Raw genomic sequence first — 23,234 nt, forward strand, 5'->3', positions numbered from 1 at the left:
GTTTATAGTGTCACGAAGCCATTATAAACAATGAAACTTGGCTAGTTTGCTTTTTGGATAAACAAAGCAATGCATATTAAAATGATACATAAAATAAAACATATTAAAACCATTTATACATCAAAATATACTATTTACTAAAAAAGAGCATATTACAATATATATATATATATACAGTTATATCTGCACTATTATAATATCGGATTAGATTGGTTTAGTAAATGGTAATTAAATATAAGGGTTTTAAACGAGGAAAGGGCTGGTACATGATGTATGTTAGTGGGAATGGAGTTCCAGTGATATGCAACTCGGGCAAAAAAGATTTATCGAACGCAGCATTTCGGTGAAGTGGAGGGTTGATGTCAGATAAATGAGACCTGGTAGTATGGGATTGGATTGAGAATTTGAATTTCAATTTTTCTAGGATATAGGAGGGTCACTGAGTACTAACTACTTGGAATAGAAAAGAAGCTAGAAAATACTGGCATCAGAAGCATGTATAGAGCCACTTTAGCTTGGCATAATACTGGGTTATGTGTCTATCCCCGGTGATCCCAAAAATAAATCATACTGCGCAATTTATAAGATGTTAAAGTTTAGATTCAAGATTACTCGAGAGTCCTCCATATACCAGGCAGCCAGTCATAGGGGGGGAAAACAAGAGAGGAAACTAAGAGTTTGGAAGGTAGTGAAAGGAGATAACGAATTCTATTGAATTGCTTCAGGGTATCTGCGGTTTGGAGGAAAATTTGGCCAATGTGTGGTTTCCAGTATAAAGTTTGATCAAAAGTGATTCCAAGATTTTTGACCGATATATGGTATGAAAAAATACTTTTACTAATTTTAATTAATTTCTGTATATAAGTCCGAGAAGTCCAAATTTTTTAGATTTACTCAACTATGTCCATCATAATGATGTGATTGTATACCAAACACATTTGTCTGCTCCACTCTCCAACCTCCTTGGCCATGCTTTCTACTTCCAGGAAGGGTTGATGGCTCTCCGCATTTCCATGTATATGTTTGATGCAGAACTAGTAGCTCTGTGACTGTTCTGGTGTTGTGGATTAGTTACAATAAAATTATACTTCAAATGCCACTTCTCTTATAGTTTAGCATTTATATAACCTAATTTAATCTGTTGTAGCCCCAAACTCCATCACGTTTAGTAGAAGACATTGAAGAAATTCTTCAAAAAGAACAAGGGGACCATTCAGACCACTCATATGAAACAGACTCCAATAGTAATAAACAGGTATTTAATTTCGTCATTTTTTGTAATAAGTAATAGTAATAGTAAGTATGTAATACATTCTAGGTTTTTTAATTATTCATGTATTTAATATTAGATATAGTTAATATTTAACATATGGGTATTGATTTTGCCAATTTAACTGTTATGCAATACAATTCTTATGTGAGGGATTTTTTTTTAAGAATAAAACTTAAAATAAAATTGTTTCAAACATAAATTTAAATAAAAAGGAGTGGATTATGTAAAATATTAATTGGGAATTTTATGTTATAGACAAAAAATATATTACTGAAAATTTAAATTAAAAAAATATTAAATGAGTGATTGTTTTAAATACATTTATTTATAAATATATTGTAATTAAATGATGGGCAGATGAGGCATGTTAGATAATGGCTATTGATATTATATCATTCCAAGTTAGCAGAATTATGAGCAGTATTTCAATATTAAAAGTTGGAGAAATTGAGCAAGAGATGTAATGTAATAGCTAGAGATGAAAACATTTTTTTTTTTTAAGGCTTTTCTTTATTATATGAAGCTTTGATGTTAAATAAAATAATTTTTGCCACTAGACAAGGTATCATAAAAAAGTGACACATCAACAATAAAATTTAATTTTGTAAACATTCTATTATTGTGTATTTCTAAAAAAAAAATAAAAATGAATTGAGTATGATTTTTAGTAACATTACAATCAACTGAATTGATGTGCCTTTTAAGTCTGATTTAACCTCCTTGAATATTGCTAAACATTTATAAAACATCTTATATTCTTATCCTTTAAAATTGAGAGTGAGGCTTGGATATTAATGAATTTGAGCTTCAACATTGTGAAATGTTCTTTCCTATTTTTGTTGGAATATATGCTTATTTACTAAACACAAAGACTGGTACTGTTTACATCAGATCCTGCTCTTGCCTTACTACAGGAATTCCAAATGCATGCTGAAATTCTATTTAATTAGTGTGGAACAAGAGTTTAAATTATGAAACATTTCCTGCTTATTAATAATGAGTACATAGATTTTCAAGAGACTAAAATAAAATCCCTGAGAGGGCAAATGAGGGTTCATGCGTTAGTAATAATTATAATAGACAAATTAAATAGAGCTTTGGGTGGTCTTATATATTAAGATAGTATGTCTTATCTGGTGACGTCTTTGCTGTTGTGGTCACGTCTGCGTCTTCTAGATGCTTCCCTCGTCCAGATTGAGCGATGGGCGAAAATGGTGAATACATGAATGTTCGCCTGGTGTCCAGAAAAAACTTCTCTCTATTTCAGAGGCTGGCCAGCTAGTCATTGGCTGTGGCGTGGTAGTAGGGGCAGTCTAGCTCCTATTTTGCATACCACTATAGATGATATCAGGTTGTATCACAATTGCAGCGTCTTCAGGTCTTCCAGTGTACGCAGCAAGGGACATCAAAAAATGAGACCTCCGACCCAAACTTAAACCTAAACTTTAAAAAAAAAAGGTACGAAAATATCAGATTATGTAAATCCAACAGGTACTTTCATATATTAAGTTACCTCCTTCTGTCCTTTAGGTTGTGAATTGAGAGTAAAAAATAAAATTGTTAATTTAAAAGTATATTATAAACATGATTTTGGTGTTTAAATATCATGATGATATTAAAATTGTATTTTTTAATATTAATATTTAGTGCTTTAATAATGATATTAATGAAATACCATAAAAGTATTCCAGCTACATGATTATTTGGAATTTTCCCTGTTCATAGGGCATTGAAGACAGCGGTTATTCTAGCAAACGAAAATCTAATGTTTTACATCATGGAAAAGAAAATGCACAACCTCATAAGAGAGCTAGGAAGGCCCTTGCTTCTACTTGGTCCAACTCTGGATTAGAAATGCTCAGTTCATATACGGTATTTTTTTTTAATATAATAAAAAATTTAAGTATAAGAAGATGGTCAGGGTTGCGGTAAAAAAAGAACAAATAGTTTAAAAATTATTTTAATGTCCGACGTTTCGCCCCACTTTGCAGGGCTTCATCAGGGCTGTTCAAAGTGAACGGTTGAAGCCCAGTTCAATCGTTCGCTTTGAACAGCCCTGCAAACGATTGAACTGGGTTTCAACCGTTCACTTTGAACAGCCCTAATATAATAAAAATTATAATTAATAACAGTTGGTCAGTAACATTGAAAAACTAAAAAACATAAACATCATGTACAATTTAAATGCAAAAGCTAAACTAGACAGATTTATTAGGTGCCTAAAATGCTTGACACTATGAATTAAAAATAATTCAAATTTCTACTATAAGTTCTACGATTAACAGGAATGTCATAATTCTGTGCAATGTGAGTAGTCTCAAATATCTTTCTCTTTGATTCATTCCTCTCTTTCTGAATTAATCAAACCTTATGATAATCAAAGATATGTTCAAATATTTTTGAATGATGTGCTAATGCAATGTTATGCTCTTTCCTGTTAATTTTATTGCAATATTATTGATATTTATTCATTCTTTTTGCAAAATTGCATGATGCAACATGTTTGTTTATAATTATAGACAAATTTAATTAATTCAGTATAGATACGTAGAAAGTATTAATATATTTCAAAAAGTGTCAAAAACTACTTAACGGTAATTCTAAAAATACGATAATAATGTACTACATTAATTGATTAAAATTATAAATTGCTATAGTATTGAATATAATTTACGTAATAACAAATTTCTTTATTATCAAATTTAATTTTTTTTTTTTTTAATTAGTCCTAGAATTATTATTTTAAAAATAGTCCACCTTTCTCTGCTGATAAATACATGGGATATATTATATTATTGAATTATTTAAATGTCTGAAAACAAATTATAATAGATATTCATATCAATAAATCAAATTAATTTTCCAAAATATTCTATATAATTGTCTTCACATGATGAATATAAAATTTTAAATCTAATTTAGTAGATCAATTTTGTGATTGGTACTGTATTGGTATTTAATAATAAGTTATGTTAGAAATAATAAAATTGATTTAATCTTTATTTTGCTTTAGCTTAAGGATTCTGATGATTCTACAGTTATAGTTACCCCTCCAAATACAAATTACTTTGATGATGATGACTTGGAGATATATGAAACACCGTCAAGTTATCTGGATACTAAGGTCAGTAAAAATATGTACTTGATTTTGTCTATTAACCATGCTTTAAGATTTGGATGAATTGTTTAATTTTTTTGGAATCATAAACTTATTTATTTTGTTTTTGAAAGGTGTGAATTTTTTATATTGATTATATTTCAATTAAGAGCACTTTGTTTTTTATCTCAAATATTCTTTATTTTATATTTAGATCAATAAATTTAATGAACTGATTTATTTAGTACAAAATGTTAAGTTTTTACACAGCTACAAAAAAATATTTAAAAAACTGTTGCCTTTAAACCTTAACGTTTGTTAACAGTCATAAAATCTACTATTAAAATAATAATACTGGCTAAGTGTTCAGTTGAAGGTTACCAGTATTGGACTCTTGATTTATCTACTAGCGGAGTCATAAACATTCGCAGACCCAGCATTTTCTTTGAAATGTTGCAAAATCAAGATATGTATGTTTAATTGGTAAAATATCTTCAAATAGCTGTTTTAAGATCATATATCAATATTAATACTTATATAATACCTTATTTAATTAGAATATAATAAAATTTGAAGTGAACAGAAATTAATGAAATACCATAACTGTTTTAAAGTATTTGAGCATTTAAATAATTTTTAGTTATTTAATTTTTTTTTTGTTTAACAATTCTCTGGTCCACTTTTGTTGATGAATTTCAAATCATTATTGTGTATTAAAAGGCAGATAATCAGGGATTTAATATATTTACTCAGTTGCATAAATATTTAAGATGCTGACTGTATATGTATGTATGTAGTATATGTTGGCTCAGCAGACCTCTCAGGATTTTATCCCATTTATTCAGTACTTCTAAAAACATTTCTGAATGTGTAGGTTGCATCTAGAGGTTTTTACTTCCAAAATATGGCAGTGACCTTTATAATAGGCTCAATTTGACAGTGACCTTACTATTGGCATAAAAATAACACCATTACACAGTTTTTAGGATCTTGACCAATCAGCCTAGGTTTGAGTCCAAGGTCTGCCCATGTCAACTGAATATCCATGCTTTCTTCTCATTGGTTGATAGCTCCTCTACTGAAAGTTGATGGAGAAAATTATCTATAACCTTGATTTTCTGAGAATATTCGTCACTTTGCAATTACATTAGATATCTTTATAGTGTGGAATAATAAAATTTTCTTTCTAATTCAACGATCATTAATAAAGCAATAATATAAAATAAAATATTCTTACTGATTTTTTTTTTTTTTATAAAGTAGTTATATGTTCGGTAGACATAGATATTAGCAGTAGGTTTATTATATTTACACTTAAACCCTTCAGGTAAGTGTGTACTTAAAAAAAAAAAAATTTTTTAAATAATTTTTATTAATTCTTTTTTTTTTTTAACTCTATGAAGTATTAGATTGGGTACCAGGTATTGGATACTTGCATATCTAATGAAATTTATAGTAGGCAATTTGTTATGAAAGTTAATTGCTAGAGGCACTTTAACTTTGCATAAAACCTAGAAACAGTGTGATATGCCTTGGGACCAGACCCCAAAAACAGTTGGCAAAAAGCTATGGATTAATCGTTTTGTTCTTCCCTTGAGGCCTTCTCCATGCATAGTGGAACATACTATAGTTAGAGAAAATTATAGGGGGGGGATCGGAAAGTAATGTTGTTTTTTGCTTGTCACTATTTGATTATCATTGGTCAGCTCATTGTGTACTGGCCTCAACTCAAAGTCATGGCCAAGACATTCTAAGGTTCTAGTGATTTGTTTAGTTATAAATAATTAAATTAAATATTTTTGCAATTTTGGGTGTAATGGCTAGCCAAATACCAGAAGAGGTTCATATCGGACATTGTATGTTTTTTGAGTTTTGCAAGGATTTTAACAATTGCTACCAAAAAAATTTGTGGTGTTTATCCAAATATATTGGACATTCATGAATGCTAAAGGTGGTTTTCCAAGTTGAAATCCAGTAATTTTGAGCTTTCCGCCTAGTATTGATCAGCAAGACCAATACACAAGATTTGTCAAGGCTATTTAAAATTAAAGAAAAAAATTTAAGCAAGGAGACAGTGGGTGCGCACTTGAAACCCTGTTCACAAAAAAAAAAAAAAAGAAACCACTTAAAACACGAAACTTAACAAAAATAGTATATGTCCATTCATCCAGATAAAAAAATGATCTGGATGAATGAGCATATACTAAATATCAAAGATATGTAGAAGATTTAGACCCAAAGGATCAATCATTGTGGAAGGCTATATGGTGTCTACTGAATAAACATGAACAAATTTTAATTCTTGTAGAAAATGATAAATTTATCGCCAGCAACGCCAAAAAAAATGAAGTGTTTGCAAATTTCATTGAGAAAACATTCTCCAATGCAGAACGTGAAAGGGGACGTGAAGATAATGATGAAATTGGCATATATATGTCTCCCTCTCATAACAGTTCAGCTCCCACCTAAATTCGCGACTCCAAAAGAAATCCAAGAACTGATTGAAAGGCTTAAAATAAATAAAAGTCCTAATCATGATTTGATCCCTGTCATAGCAATTAAAATGTTACCCAGGAAAGCGGTTGTTTTCATAACGTCAATTTTTAACAGTTGTCTGCATACTGGATATTTTCCCAATACGTGGAAACAAGCTGAACTTATAGTAATTTACAAGCCTGGTAAAAACGCTAAACTAACAAGCAGCTATAGACCCATCAGTTTGTTACCCATTCTTGGAAAATTGCTGGAATCAGTTATAAAAAAAGCATCTTTCTTCTTTTTTTTTTTTCAATGAATCAAGATTATTCCAGATTTTCAATATAGTTATTCCACTTCTCACCTATTGGCAAGACTATCAGAATTTGTAATAAACAATGTTGAATTGAAGAAGCACACCCTGGTAACATTCTTGGACTTCCAATTAAAGGATCAGTAACCTACAACTTGGGAAACCCAACCACAACCCAAGATAAGCCCAGGTTGCTGCAGGACATCCTGTCCAATTCTATATTTATCAGCTCTCTTATTGTCACTCTAAAATTTTATTTTATGTTAATTTATTATAATATTTTCTCTTCATCTTTTTCTTAAATCCACTTTCTTTTTTTTTTCTATTTGAAATCAATTATTTATTTTGTTAAATCCATAAATGTCATTGTTTTTGTTATTAACTTTACTTTTATTAAGAATTATTATTTAATCTATTTATTTTATCTTATTTTTTTGTTTTATTTATAACATTGTAGGGGTGACTTTTGTATGAGACTATATCCTCCCCATAATTAATTGTTAAAAATAGAAAAAAAAACAAATGTACGTCTTACATTAACCATGTAAGTCCCACCAGGCCGATCTGGTATTAAATGAATAAAAAGGGTGAAAATGGAAGCAAATCTGTGTCAGACAATCAAGGAATTGTCAAACAGTCTTGACTAACCTTGGTTGACCATCAAAGAACATGTGAAGCAGATTGGGAAAATAAGCAGAGCAGATGTTTGTATCCTGCATAGTCTCTCCGAGAAGAACAAAGTTAACTGATCCACCTTATGAAAATTAGGTCTGTCCTCTATGATAGTCAAATTCCTAGTGTTTCAAAACTTTATAAGTGGAAAAGGATTTATAAATTTGGGTGATATCCCATCTCTATATATTTTGCTCAAAAAACCAATTGATTTTTATCAATCTGACATTAAAAATTCACACACTATATGGTAAAAGAAGGTTGTTGCTAGTAAGGGTGATTGTAGCATTGAATTAAAATAAAAAATTGTTATAAAAGTGTATGTTTGAATTTAATTAAATTAAACAACATTACTTTCCGGTCCCCGCTATAAATAGGTAATTAGTAACTTCAAGTTGTGAATGAAGATTATGTGAGGTGGGTAAAAGAGGATAGAGTGTGGCAGATGCATTCATTAGTCTAGGAAAGTGTTTGATTAAAAGCAATACTTAGTTTGAAATCAGGCGAATATTTGATTTAGCTGTATTTAGAAATGATATGTTACTTTCAGCACTTGACCCATACTGGATACTAAGTAACCATGCATTTGTGAACAAAACTAATAAATTAACAAAGTGCTCAGAGCTTCTAACATAGCAAATGATTAATTAAAAAAAAAACAGTACTGGTAGGTCTGATTAAATTTCTCTTGAATTAAAAAGTACTTAGTTAAACAGGCACAAAATTATTTTACTAATCCATCATTATAGAGTAAAATAATTTTTAATTTTACCGTTTTCTTTTATATTGGTTTTGATAGTTGATAGTTTAAATATCAAAGATACTGATTTTAACCCCCTCCCTCGAACTAAATTTCACCCATGTGCTGCTCAAGGCGTTTTATCTTTTCTTTTTCATATTTCTATACTGGGGTCTAATATTTTATTAAAGATGATTATGTTATTGTGTATGCTGATTATAGGTAGTTTATAAGTTTATTTTGTATAAGAACAGTTATATTAACTTCATGGTCTTATAATTTGTTTTTCTTTACAAGAATTGTTTCTATCTTCATGAAATTAATATGTCTTTTATTAGTGTATTTCGTTGATCGTTTAGAAGAAATTCCAAGATGTTATACATAGGTCTTATTTGTCCTTACCGTAGACCTTGCTTGTTATTTGTATTTAGTTGAGAACTTTTGATAATTGCCTGTGATAACTAAATTTAGTTAATATAATTTTGTTAATCAAACTACCACATGCATATAATTTATTACCAAGTGTATATTTGTGTGTGTGTTCATTGATCATTCTGGTTTGGTTTTTTATTGTCAATTTACCTTCAGTAGGTACCATTATTTTTTTAAATTTATTTTAAATTAAATTGTAGAAGTTTTGTTTTCTGTTAAGAAAGATAGTTGTATAGTTTATTTTTATTTATTTCAGATTCAATATGGGTAAGTACTTTGCAGCAGCACATTTTTATTTGTTTTAGCAGTAGAATTGCTTCGTATATTTTTTATATGTACATTGCACCTACCTATTTTATATTGATTGTATTTGTTAGTTTGTATTCTGCACCTTACATTTAAAAAAATTACCCATTATCAGTTTTCAAAATTTAAGAAACAAAACATTAATGCATGATTCCATAAACACCTATGCACGTGAAACAGTTATGCTATACACTCAAAGGCCAATTAAAATTAATCAGAAACTCGTATGTTAAATTAAATTTTTAACTATACTTTTCTATCCAATAATCCTATTAAGTGATATGAAAAATTATTTATTTTATTATTTGAATTATTAAATCAGATGATTAAAGAAAATTTTCCCAAAATATATTATTATTAAGATTATTAGTTACTATAATCTTAGTATCTCATTCAGGTCTTATAGTTTTATAGGTCCATAAATTCTCTATGGAAATTTATTCTGAAAGATATGGTAACCAGTTCATGTTGTTAACCTGTTTATTCTACGGCATAAAATTTTCTCCAATAAATGAAGTGAATGGATGGACCCATGGAATAGATCATCTCGCTTCACTCAATATAATCCTTAATATCTTACATCTATCATTAGTTTGCTTACATTCTTTGAGGATAGTCCATTGTAATAATATGTAACATTACTTTTTGTACTTATATTTATCTACTTTTTATTAATTACTTATCATTCTTCATCACTACCCCCCATACGTTGAAAACACAAAGAGTTAATTAGACAATTTTAAATTTGAGAACCTACTTCAAACTACAAAAATCATAGTAAAATATAGTGCAAAGAGGTTATTTACCCTTAAATTACCTATAAACACTGTTTAGAGAGGTTCGTTTTCCAAAAAGGTTTAGAAAGAGGGTAAATTCCAGGAAATATTTATTTCCCACACCTCCAGTAAGTTTAGAAAGTTGGTATAAATTGTTGGGAAATTTAACTGATCAAACTATTATGTTGTGAAAACAATAATTTATTACTTTGTTTGTCATTGCCTTAATTACATATCATTCTTTACTGTATTTTAATCACAGTTTTCCAGCATAGTTCTATGATCCTTTTAAAAAAGATAAAGAACACCTTGATTGAATATTTTGTGGCAGAATACATAACAAAATCATTAAGAGAAATAAATAAACAGAAAGCATCTGACCCAGACGAAATTAGTTAGTATTGATATCATTATATGTAAAACTGTCTCATTAAACCATTTAAGTTCTTATTTGATGAACTGCTAAAGGACGGCTTTGTATTAGATTATTAGTGCATCAGTAAAATTATTTTATTTTATAAAAAAGGAGATCGCTAGTACATTAGTAGCTATAAACCAATGATGCTATACTCAATCTATCAATTATTAGATTCAATAATGCCAGTTATCTATGAATATCAAATTATTGAGAAAAGCAGTGAATATCATGTTCCTGTTTATTTCATTTTTATTGAATATTAAAAAGCATTTGCTTCTATCATCCACGACCATCTTTGACAAGTGTTAGTAGAATAAGGAATCAGTAACATACATCTGAATAAGCTGAAAATGATTTATCAAATCAGAAAATCCTTTGTAAGTATGAAAGGAAACCATTGTAAAAATTGAAAGAGATGTCAAACAGGACTGCCCTCTGTCACTAATTGTGTTCAATTAACAGCTAAATTATGTGTTGAATAAGCTGAACTGGGAATAATCTGGTGTAACTAACTATAAGATATATAGCAATTAACTGTCTAATATCAGATCTATAGGTGTTTGATGCAGTTATTTTTGCCATATTATTACCAGAGACTAGTGAAGTGATAAATGACCTTTTACAATGAAAATATGTGATATTGTGTATCAAAATAGAGAATAAAAGATTAATGATTAATTCACTGGAAGGAAAAGTTAATCAAGTAATATTTTATGTAACAATACGTTGTTTTAGAGCAGCCCTTATCATTTAATTGTAGAAAGGATGAATTAAATAGAAAAATGAATATGGGATAGAATAAATATTGGAGTCCAAAAAGAATCTTTGAAAGCCAAATGTAGGCTACCTGTTAAGAGAAAGAGCCTTATGCTCCTTATAGAATGAATAAAAACTGTTGGTATATTATCATTTACCTAATTATTTGTCCCATTTTTTATTAAATTCATTTATTAATTCTATTGATCTAGCAGTAGAAGTATGTGATAGAAATCTTAGCATAATTATTTCAACTTTTAGTATATATAGATGACTGATCTGGTTGTTTGTGAATTTGAAGTTAATTAGGCCTATAGTCAAGCCTAACCAACTTAAAATTTCAACTTTTAACCTGTTCTGTTTCATTATTATTTAAATGTTTATTAGTTACATTAAAAGACCTGTTTTATTTTATTTGATAGGTTAGGAAAATAAATAAAACATAAGCAAATAAAAGTGCCCTCAATAGCATTGTTGGCACTGATGACAAGGTCCCCCCAACTATCTAAGTGTTATCCCAACTAATTTTAGTGCTCAATTCACTGAGGAAGTGACTGAAACCACCAATTATCTGTCAACAAAAAGGTTAATATGCCAAAAGATATACCAATAGACTAAATAAATCTGATCTCTGCAAAATGTTAAAACCCACTTAGGCTGGACAGTCTCTTTATATCTAATTTCCTACTTGATCTTTTAAGTTTTAGGTCCACTGCTTCGAATTTTCAACTATAAAATACATTTATTGAATAATTTTTTAATTTAAATTGGCTGTTAAATAGTTACCAAGTGCGCTAAGTTTATACACTTGTCCTCTTATTTTTACTCTTTGAAAAATAATAATACCTTTAAAAATTAGTTATTTGATTTTTCAGAGATTCATTTAACAATACATAACAATAAATTGTATGAAATGTAGTTTTTGAGAAAATGAGGCTAAGAAACTAGTTGTCAGAATGAGGTGACTGCATAGTCATAAATATTTTGTGAAAACAAAGCATTAAGTTGCAAACCATATTAATAGCCTTTCGAAAATGAATTAATTTAAATAAATACTGCTTTAACTTTATTTTAGTAATTGTTTAATAATAATTGTTTTCTTCTATTTCCCTCCTTCTTTCTTTCTGTATGTTTGTAATTTTTCTGAAAATATATTTATACTTATTTATTTTTGTCTTCCTTATCCTTTCTGGTGTGGAAGAAAATTTTGTAGTTGATTGAAATTTTATTATTTTCATGTGGTTTCATCAAAAAATACATTACCTATATTAAAGACAATGTGATGCAATATCAATTGATTCTTTCTCTGTTTGTAAATCAACAGAGGTAATTGCATGCTGGAAAATGATATATATTTGTTATAGTTGATTAGTAGTATTTTGTTGTGGGATTATTGGTAGTAGAATGGAATGTAGAAAGTTATATTCTGCAGAAACCCAGGAGCTGCAAGTTTGCCGATTCAAGAAGATCAGTGGTCAAGCGAATCGATTTTGGATACACCACCAAAGAGCGTAGCCTACCTCAGGTAAAGCTTTATTGTGTATTTTTTATTATTTATTTAAAAATTTAAATGATTTTTTTTTTAAATAAATAAGTTGAAGTGAAGAAGATAGTGAGAGTAGCAATTAACATCTAACTAGTTGAAGTTTTACCAGATCAGGTAAAATTATCTTCAGAGCTTAAACTTACATTAATGCAGACTAACCAGTCAGATATAGTTTATCTCCACTGAGCAATTCAAAGTAACTTTTCCTTTGATAGGCTTTACTTCTTTTATGAAAAAAGATAATTTAACAATGGTAGAGCAACCACCAAGTTAAAGAGCCTTTCTGGTCAATGAAAGGGTATCGTACTTACAAATGTTGAAATAAGCTGACTAAAATTGGAAAATCCTCTACCCTTTTTATTGTTTACCCATAAGACTTACAAGAAGGAGTGAAAGCTTATATTTATACAACTATATCTCCATTAATTTGAATGTAGAATTGCAAGTACAAAATTCAAAAGCCTGGATTTTATGGTTTTCTGTCCTCATGATGCCTAGACTGGGAAAAACTTGACTTTTTATTCATAAACTGCTATTTTCAGAGACTTTCTTTGGAATCTTCTGAACAATAACCTAATTACCGTTACTGTTTTCTTATTCTAGATTAGTTACAAAGCAAATATTATTGATAAGATGAACAGAGATAGTTCATTTGTGATTAGATATTTTAAAGTATTGGGTAGTGTATTAGCTTATGGTGATTAATTATTCATGATCATATTTTCTTTCACATTTTAAATAGCTGCTTAGGGTTTTCAAACAGGTATTATTCACTAATTATGAATTTAACCTCCAAATTCATAATTTTGGTGAGAACAAAGAAGGTTTGAAATCACCATTTGTATTTTTATTATTATTTTATGATAATTACGAATATTTCATTGAGCAAACCTAAATTATTTATTGATTGACTTAAAAAAATTGAATTATTCCGTTATTTTATTCAAAATCCACCATTATCACCCACGACAAAACAACTGATCACTGGGGTTCATATATAGCTAATTTACTAGTTGGGGTGTTTGATAAAAATGAGCTTACAAAATCACATCTTATTTTGTGTAAGGTACTGGAAATAACATATTATGAAACCATAAGTAATTTATAAATGCTGATATTAAAATTTTATTGTGGAAAATAGACACAGAAAGCCAGATTTTGTTGCTGGTAACAGATGCCGCATCATATGTGATAAAAGTAGGTCATATCTCATGTTATGTTATAGCAGAATGATCCATATGATTTGTGTTGAACAGGAATAATGGCAAAAAGATATTTTTTTGAAAGCCCCTTCTAGGGTAACTAAATATAAATTAATATTGAATAGGGAATACTTCCTAAACCAGTGTTTACAAGATGGATCACATGGATTGTGGCAGCTGTTTTTTACACAAAACATTTAGATACATTTAAAGCTGTCATTTTCAACTAAACTGAAGAAATTTCAGGAAACAAATTTGTTGTTAGAAGAAACTTTAAAATTATTAAAACAATTTTAAAAAAGTATATTTAATGTAGTAGTCTAAGTAGAAGAAACATTAAAAGAAAAATAGAAAAGGTTTTTTTACTGAAAACTCAGGACTGGCTATTTTAGAAGATGCTAATAAAATATTAAAATGACTGATTTGTCCTCAGCAACATTGAACAAAACCCTATAATTTTAAGTGCATACAAATTTGCACCAATCACATATGTAGAAAGGTTATTCTTTAATTATAAAAAAAATTTAAATGATAAAAAATTAGGATTTACAAAATCAAAATTAGAAATGCATCTTGTAATGAATTTTAATGCAGAGCATATTGCTGATTAATTCCTTTATGTTTTATTTATTTTTTCCATCTTAGCAGTTAGTTTGTAAATGCAGTCATTGTTAATTTTCTTTCATTAATAATTTCAAATTTCTATGACTTGAATATTATTTCACATTATGTTTCTTTCTTTATTCGGAAACTTTTGTATGCATATTAGTATATTTTAGCTGTTTTGTGGTACATTTGAAGATTTTCAGCTGTATATTTTATATTGTTTGCTGTATATTTCACAGGTTTTTATTCCATATTATAGGCATATTCTGTTTTTTTTTTACTGCAGCTAAATCCGTGGTTATTAGTCTTAATTTGAACTGACACCCTGATAATTAATAGTATATTTGTATTAATATAGCAATTATAAAAAACTGTGTATATTTTTATTATATTCTTGGTGCAAGTTTGTCAAAATTATTAGTAAAATTAAAAAACCTCAAAAATTAGAAAATATGTCAAATAAAACAAAATAATAGACTAAATAGAATTATACTGGTAGTTAAAGAAGTTTTGTTAAATTAAAGAGTTTCTCATTGAAAGAAGATAGTTGACCGTATTAAGTAGATTGTAGGAAGATAGTCCGGATGGCGGTGAATAAAGGTATCAAAATAGTAGAAGAAAACTATTTATTGTAAAACAATGTTTCGCCCCACTGTGCAGGGCTTTCAGATTAAAACAAAGATGACAACTCAAGTTTAAGCTAAACATTCCTGCACAGTGGGGCAAAACATTGGTTTACAATAAATAGTTTTCTTCTACTATTTTGATAGTTTTTTTGACCTCCGGTTTATCTTCCTACAATCTAAAGAGTTTCTCCTTTACAATTTTCGGATTTTGATCATTTTTTATGCAAGAACAATGCTGAGAGTGAAAAAATACCATCAGGGGGAAGGAGAGAGGCGGCAAGAGAAAGGCAAGCAAAAATAAGACTGAACCTTTTTTTAAATGAAGATTACAAAGAGAACAGAAAAGCCTAGACAAAAATCAAAGTGGTGGACAATATGATTATCTGTGATGATGGCAATATGGTCAAATTTGAAATAAGATAGAAAAGATGGCACTGGTTAGGATACACTGAAAACCATGATTGAGAAAAACAGCTTTAACAGAATATTTGCTCTTCACCCAATACTACCAGATCTGAGAATGATTCAATGCCTCAAATTAACACATGCAACACCTGGCATAAAAAATGAACAAATGTTTATTGTGGCTCAGTTAAGAAGTGTGAATCCAATAAAAAATTGTCAGCCAGAGTTGAATAATACCTAAAAAGGTTTTACCAGCCCCAGAAGAAACAAAGGATTATTGAAGAGTGGCAAGTAGACTGTTAAATGTTCTAACCATTTACATAAGAAGATTTTTATTTCTTCTACAAAGGTTAATTAGGTACCTTTTTTTATTTAAACAAGTTTTTAAAACTGAGATTCTTAAAATTGTGAAGTTACTAAGAACTTGTGATGTTAATTAGGTTATTTTTACATACTATATGTGATATAGACTATAAGAAAGTGATGCCTAATATCATTCTTAAGACTAACCTCAAATTTATTTCCATTGCCAGATTTTGGTAAAAGTCCGATTATTATTCATGTTAATGATAAAGTCTGATTGGTTACCTAAGATTTACATTAAATCTCTTAAAGTTTTATGTTAAAGAATTACTTTAAGTTTTGAAAAAAATTGCAAGTCATGTTTTATGTTGCATTGGATGTGAAAAAAGAATATTAAAGCTAGGTAATTTTTAACTGCAGCATACTAGACTTTCTTTAAATCAATTTTAAATTTGTCTGTGTTAAAATCATTTTAAGGAGGCTTTCAAGTGGCTAAAGCAAAATATTATTTTTTACTAAATCCTAAATTATTTCTAATTTTTTTTTATCAGTCTCCTTCTAAATTACTATTTTCCAGTTTTGTTAACCTTCCTTTTTTTATAAGCTTAAGTTTATATCAGTGAAGTTGAGGTCTGTTACAAAATAAGCTGAGATCCACCTCAAGTTATGTAAACAAAGATGATGCAAATTCTTTTTCCTTAGCCAAAATAATTACAAATTACTAAGATAGACAGCTATAGATTCAAAATTTATCAACCATTGGTAGAAGTGCTGAAGTGTAAAGTTCCCAAACATGAAAACATAAGCTATTAGCCAATTAGGGAAGTGGAAAGGTGTTCCTTAGTAAAATAAAAATTCTAACCTCTGGCATTTACAACCCATGCAACACTTCTCATAATACTATTGCAACCTAAAAAGATGAGCTACTTTACAACTTTTATCGACAATCTGTTTTAATACCCCTTCCTCTCTCTATATCATCAATATAGGCTTTCAAAATCTTCAGCAGCAACCTATTCAGTTATTTTGTTAGTTCATAAAAATTTAAATTATTACTGTTAAAAAAAGTGAATGTGGATCGTAAAGGATACCATTGTAGTTTGTAGTTGGTACTACATTTTGGTTAAAATGGAACTATGTTATTGAATTCTGATGTAGCCATAAAAGCACCCTTATAAAATCTAATTAAAGTGAACATTTAATTGTGATTTCATAACTATTCCTCTAGAAATTCTTCAAGAATATTTATATTTTAGAAGTAATGGATGCTTGACTGTGATAGTAATTTCAAATAATAATTTGTCAGGGGGTGGGTCTGAAAAAATGTTTTATTGATTCATATTAGGACCTCTGATAACTCAAACAATCCCTATACCCATGAAACCAGGAGCAGTAATAATGAATTGTTAGGTGAATTTATCAATAAAATTGTATTCCTTTATTTTTAATTATCATCACCTATAGTGGCCAGGTTGGCCGAAACGTTTGACATTTTAAGTTATAAATAAAGAGTGTAGAGACTTTATGGATGAAATTTATTTTTATTGCATAATAAAACCAGTCTAGAGCAAAATATCAGAAATAATATATAAATTAAAATTTATGGACAAAAAAATAATAATTTTTTAGATATTGAACTCCCCCTGCCCACTAATTTAACATATCACCAGAGTTTTTTTTTGTCCTGCCTACTTTGATTCAATATTTGAACTTGAGGTTAGATCCCATTTGTGTTAGTATTATATCACAGGTAACATATCTATATTGAGGTCAGTATTTCAATAGAAGTAATAATTTTTGGGATACTTTAAGAATTGAAATAGTTTTTTTTTTTTGTTATGAGGATGAAATATTAAGTGAAAACAATAATTATTTTCTACTAAATGAATCTAATTCAAATTGCCAAATCTAGAATAGATTTGTTTAGTGGAAAATGATAAATAAATTTATTAGATTTTAAATTTAAAACCTTTTCTTAGTTAAGAAATAATCATTTTTGCCTCTGACCTCATAGAGTGAGGTTATATTGTAGTGTGTGCACAGCCCATTGGACATTTTGTTTTTATTTTCTATACTTTCACGTTTTAATTATTACTTTTTTGTTATTTTTATTTATATTATACAAGCAGGTGATGAATTAAACAATTCGCCCGGTTTATCCCAAAATCTCAAACATATTTCAGCTAATAAATCTGATGTAGACCAACAATCAGGAGAAACTAATTCGAAAAAAAGAAATTTTGAACGCACTGATTCAACACTGTCCTAATCACCCGTTAAAAAAATGGGTCAAGTACTACCAGGAAATTACTCCTTTAAAAGCTAGGGTGGGCGGTTCATTTAACATGTTATCTGTAATTGAACTTTCCTTAGATAGGCATACTAGAGCAACACCAAGTACCAACAATAACAATACTTACCCGAATGCTCAGCCCAATACGATGAAAATACCTCTGATATTCCTGCATAATGCTAATAATTACAGGCTACATTTAAATGCTTTGTGCATTGGATAATTCAATACCCAACTAATCGGTAACATTACGAAAATTATGTTAACAAATATAGACGATTACAGAACTATAACTAAGTACTATGATAAAGAAAAAAAATTGAGTACCATACATTTTCTATGGATGAAAATAAATATTTGAACCTAGTGATTAGGAAGGTTCCCTATAGTATAACAGAATACGAATTACAGGCCGAGTTAGACTCAAAAAAATTCGAAGTTGCCTATATATCCAGAATATTAAATAAAGATAAAAAACAACTCCACTCTGTTCAGTATCTCTTAAAAACAACGAAAAGGCTAAAGATATTTTTAATCATGAACATTTATTTTCTGCCCTAATTATAGTAGAACCCGAACACAGACATTCCTATGTGTAGTAACTGCCAAAGATACGGCCATACAAACATTTGAAACCTAGGTGTGTTAAGTGCTAAGGTTAACACCATTTCTCAAAATGCCCGTTAAAATTTATGGATAAGCCATTTTGTGTAAATTGTGAACTAGCTTATGCGGGTAATTATAAAGGATGTAAATATTATCAAATCCTTAAAAATAAAATAAACTCACCTTCAGAACTAAATATTCATAAATGTGAGATTAACTCAAACAGGCCAGCCACGCAAATCACTTAAAAAACTCATATGCTGATGTTATTTATTGATCTAATAACATCAGCATATGAGTTACCAAAACAACCGGAACTAAAAACTCAGTCCACAGTTTATCAAGACAACGAAATAAATGGTGAAAATTTATTGTCTTCAATAACTAAAATTATAATCCAAGCTATCAAACCGTATTTACTACAAATTATAACTTATCTATCCACGTTTGTAGCGTCTTACTTTACAAATGAACCATAATATAAATAACAGCTTATCTACAGTTACTAATTCTCTCCTGACTAACTGCGCTTTAATACAAATCATATATTAGTCAACGAATGCTCAAATATTCATTTTTCGTCTATAATTAAAATTTTTAACTGGAATGCTCATGGCATATCTTTTCAAATAAATGAATTTAAAATTTGCCTTGAACCAAATTTCATCAATATAGCCTGTATAACTGAGACATATTTATCCCAAAACATCAAATTGATGATCCCAGTTTACAAAATTTTACGTAATGATAGAGATTATTCGACTCCTGATGGCGTAGTCTTAATTATTATTCGGTTTTTCTCGATATTGCGGGTTGAATATCTGAGGTGGGGGACCTAGAAGTCCAACCACCTTCATATTTTGTTTATTTTATCTTTTCAAATACTCGAAACCTTTCGCACTATACGTACTATGTCTAAAAGAACCGACTGTTGAGCCTCTCTTAGTACATCAACAGGCACTCCCAAAGCATCCACACCTGCCACTGTGGATTTTGGTACGAGGCCATTGGTGGATATTATGATTGGAGTTGCGGTAACTCCCTCCAAATGATACAGGTCCTTCAATCCAATCGCCAATTCCTGATATTTCCTTAGTTTTTCTCACACAGTTGACCTTATATTATTATCATTTGGGATTCTGACATCAATAAATTCTGCTTTCTTTTTTCTTAGATCAATAAGGAGGATATCTAGTTTATTGTGGCGTACTGTATGGTCCGTAATTATTGATTCATCCCAATAGAGCTTGAGAGGACCTTTTTGGAGGAGTGGTACTTGTAGTATGGGCTCTTATTTTCAATTAAGTTGTATTTTATCGCCAGTTCCTGATGCAAAATTTTGGCCACATTGTTGTGCCTCTGTAAATATTCAGTACCAGCCAACACTCCACATCCACCCGTGATATGTTGGATTGATTCCAGCGCTACCGAGCATAATCGACACTTATCCGGTGCTGTTGCGTTTTTTACCACATGCTTCCTATATTCTGGTGGCAATAATCTGTTCTTGGATTGCAACCACGAATCCCTCTGTCTCAGAGAATGGCCTTCCAGCTGTTAGCCATTCAACTGATTTTTCTTTGTCTATGAAGGCTTCGTTCAGTTGGCTGTTAAATCTCCCATCCAGAGACTTGCTTTTCCATTCCGCCAGTCGTTCCTTTTCTGAAACAATGTTCAGTTCATTCGCTTTGCTCAGGTTCAGTGCGGTCAGACCATAATCCATTGTAACGATTGCCTGATAAACACTAGTGGTTTTTGAATGGAAATATTGTCTTAAGGATAATTCTTGTGGTTAATGGTTGTGGCACGCTTCTTCAATATTTATGAGTCCTCGTCCTCCTTTCCTGGATAAATAGAGTCTGGATTTGGATGATATGGGATGGTGGACCCGCTCTTGCGTGAGTGTCGTTTTTATAAGACGATCTATTTCTTGTAGGCTGGTATTTGACCACTGTAATATACCAAAGCTGTAGCTTAGCACTGGTATGACCCAAGTATTGATGGCCTTGATTTTATGTTTTCTAGAAAGTTGAGTCTTTAATATTTTTCGTAGTCTCATTTTCAACATTGTTATTAGCTCTTGTTTCACATATTTTCGAGCTATTTTAAGGTGCTGCTGGATACCTAAATATTTATATTGTTCTTTGGCTTCTAGTTCCCTGATGCACTCATCTTCATTTATTAGCAGGTTCTGGGCACTGACCACCTTTTCCTTGTTCACATGCAGCACCGCACACTTATCAAGTCCAAATGACATGCTTATATCTTTGGTATAGGATGACACTATTTCACTCATACTTTGTAATTGTGTTTGTTCTTTGCATATTGCTTAAGATCATCCATGTACCAGTTGTGGCTGACAGTGGTTGCCCCGTCCTTGGTATTGAGTTTGTAGCCCACCTGGTTCCTCCGCAGTATCCGACTTAATGGGAACAGCGCCATACAAAACCACAATGGGCTAAGGCAATCTCCTTGGTATATACCCCTCATAATTTTTAGTTGGTTATTACTATGGGTCACTCCTATTTTCAGCTTAGTCACCCAGCCTGCCATCAAATTTGTGAGTAGTTTGCTTACTTTAGTTTGGACCTTATATATTTCCAATACTTTGAGCAGCCAACTGTGTGGTACAGAATCGAAAGCCTTCCTATAATCGATCCATGGCATTGAAAGGTTTCGTTGCCTTTTAGACACCTGTGCAGCAATGAAAAAATCCATTACTAAAAGCTCTTTGCAACCCCTAGCTCCTTTTTTGCACCCTAGCTGTTCACTGGGTATCGTGTCATTAGATTTGTGGTGGTCATATATCTTCGTTGCCAAGATAGAAGTAAGAATTTTATAGATACCATTCAAGCAAGTTATTGGCCGGAAATCTTCGGATCGTAAATTCGGCCCATCCTTCTTTGGGAGCAAATAAGTTATGCCGTCTGAGAAACCTTCTGGGGGAGCCTGCTTGCTATCTAGTACATCCTGGAAGCCATTGACCAGTAATTGGTGCAAACTTTGAAATCTTTTAATCCAGTAATTTAATAATAATAATAATTATTATTACTATTATTATTGGCGCAACAGACCATAGAGGTAGAGGTCCAAGTCCTCACGCGATGTATGTAGGAAATACATCACGCGTCTCATGACGAGGTTTTCATAGGGTGGGTTCGTCACTCCCACGCCTGGTGTAGCCTTAATAATAAAAAATAATATTGACTTCACTGAAAATATCATTACCAACTTATTTAATATAGCGGTTGTTTTGGTTCGTTTAAATTCGTCTCTTTCTAATGTCACAGCAGTTTATAAACCTCCAAATAAAAAACTAATTTAAGAAGAAATCTTAAAAGTATTACCACCAGGGAATCATACATTAGTTTTAGGTGACTTTGTGGAAATACTTTACTTGATATTTGCTCTTGGTACAATGTCCAAATACATGCACCAAATGAACCTATGTTTTACAGACCAGGCTGACATTCTGAATATTGTATTACCAAAAAATTTTAGTTTTCCTCTCCCTTCTTAAGTGATCACATCTTTAAATTCGGACCATATCCCTGTATTTATTAATTTCTCAACTGAGATAAACGGTGAGAAAATCCCTCATTGTGATCGACTAGGAAACGTACACAATTCTTGTCAATGAAAAATTACTGAAAAAAATTTTTCCTACCGCTCAAGAAATAGATAAAAGTATAACACCGTTAAATGATCGGTCTCAAACAGTTTACATGAGGCAACTGTACGACCTTTCCATTTAAGGGGGAAAACATTTTATGCCAGTTGCCCAAAATCAAAGAAAAAAAATCACGCAAGGAGACAGTGGATGTGCAATAGAAACCCTTTTCACAAAAAGAAATGGAACCACCTCAAATATGAAACTAAAAAAGATATGGATGAATGGGCGTATTCTAAATATCAGGGATATGTGGAGAATTTAGACCCAAAAGACCATTCATTATGGAAGGCTACGCGACGTTTATTGGATAAACGTGAGATAATTCCAAGTCTTGTAGAAAGTGACAAATTCATCACCAGCGACGCTGTAATAGCTGAATTATTCGCTAATTTCTTTGAGACAACATTCTCCAACGCAGAAATAAGTCCAAATTTAGTTAATGATGAAATTGACAAGCGCGGATATTATATTATAGATTCTATTATTCACAATACTTCTATTTTACTTATTATTACTTTTTTCAAATTAACTTGTTGTTTTTTTTTACTATAGAGGGCAATTGTTTGTTTTTTCAGGTCTATAAATGTGATTATTCTTTTATTAAAAAGCATTATTGTTATCTATTTATTTTATCTTATTTTCTTTTATTTATAACATTGTATATAGTTGGGGAGGGAGGGTCTTTTGTGCGAGACTATACCCCATAATCAATTGTTA

General features: G+C 30.3%; 1 protein-coding gene across 6 annotated transcripts in view; it reads left to right on the forward strand.

The window, feature by feature from the left end:
* Positions 1–23,234, forward strand: part of Myb (proto-oncogene like protein Myb) — an 83,544-nt gene that overhangs the window by 58,172 nt on the left and 2,138 nt on the right. For 4 of the 6 annotated variants that reach the window (XM_014419394.3, XM_014419398.3, XM_067050332.1 and 1 more), the window contains 4 exons: positions 1,148–1,255; positions 2,999–3,145; positions 4,287–4,397; positions 12,690–12,782. In XM_014419394.3, coding sequence (XP_014274880.1) covers positions 1,148–1,255; positions 2,999–3,145; positions 4,287–4,397; positions 12,690–12,782 — 459 coding nt within the window. Of the gene's footprint in view, positions 1–1,147; positions 1,256–2,998; positions 3,146–4,286; positions 4,398–9,257; positions 10,148–12,689; positions 12,783–23,234 lie in introns of those variants that run through there. The other 2 variants (XM_067050333.1, XM_014419395.3) reach the window with 2 other exon arrangements.

The sequence above is a fragment of the Halyomorpha halys genome, unplaced genomic scaffold, assembly GCF_000696795.3.
Source record: "Halyomorpha halys isolate HHAL.00 unplaced genomic scaffold, Hhal_1.1 Scaffold237.1, whole genome shotgun sequence".
Classification (NCBI taxonomy): Eukaryota; Metazoa; Arthropoda; class Insecta; order Hemiptera; family Pentatomidae; genus Halyomorpha; species Halyomorpha halys.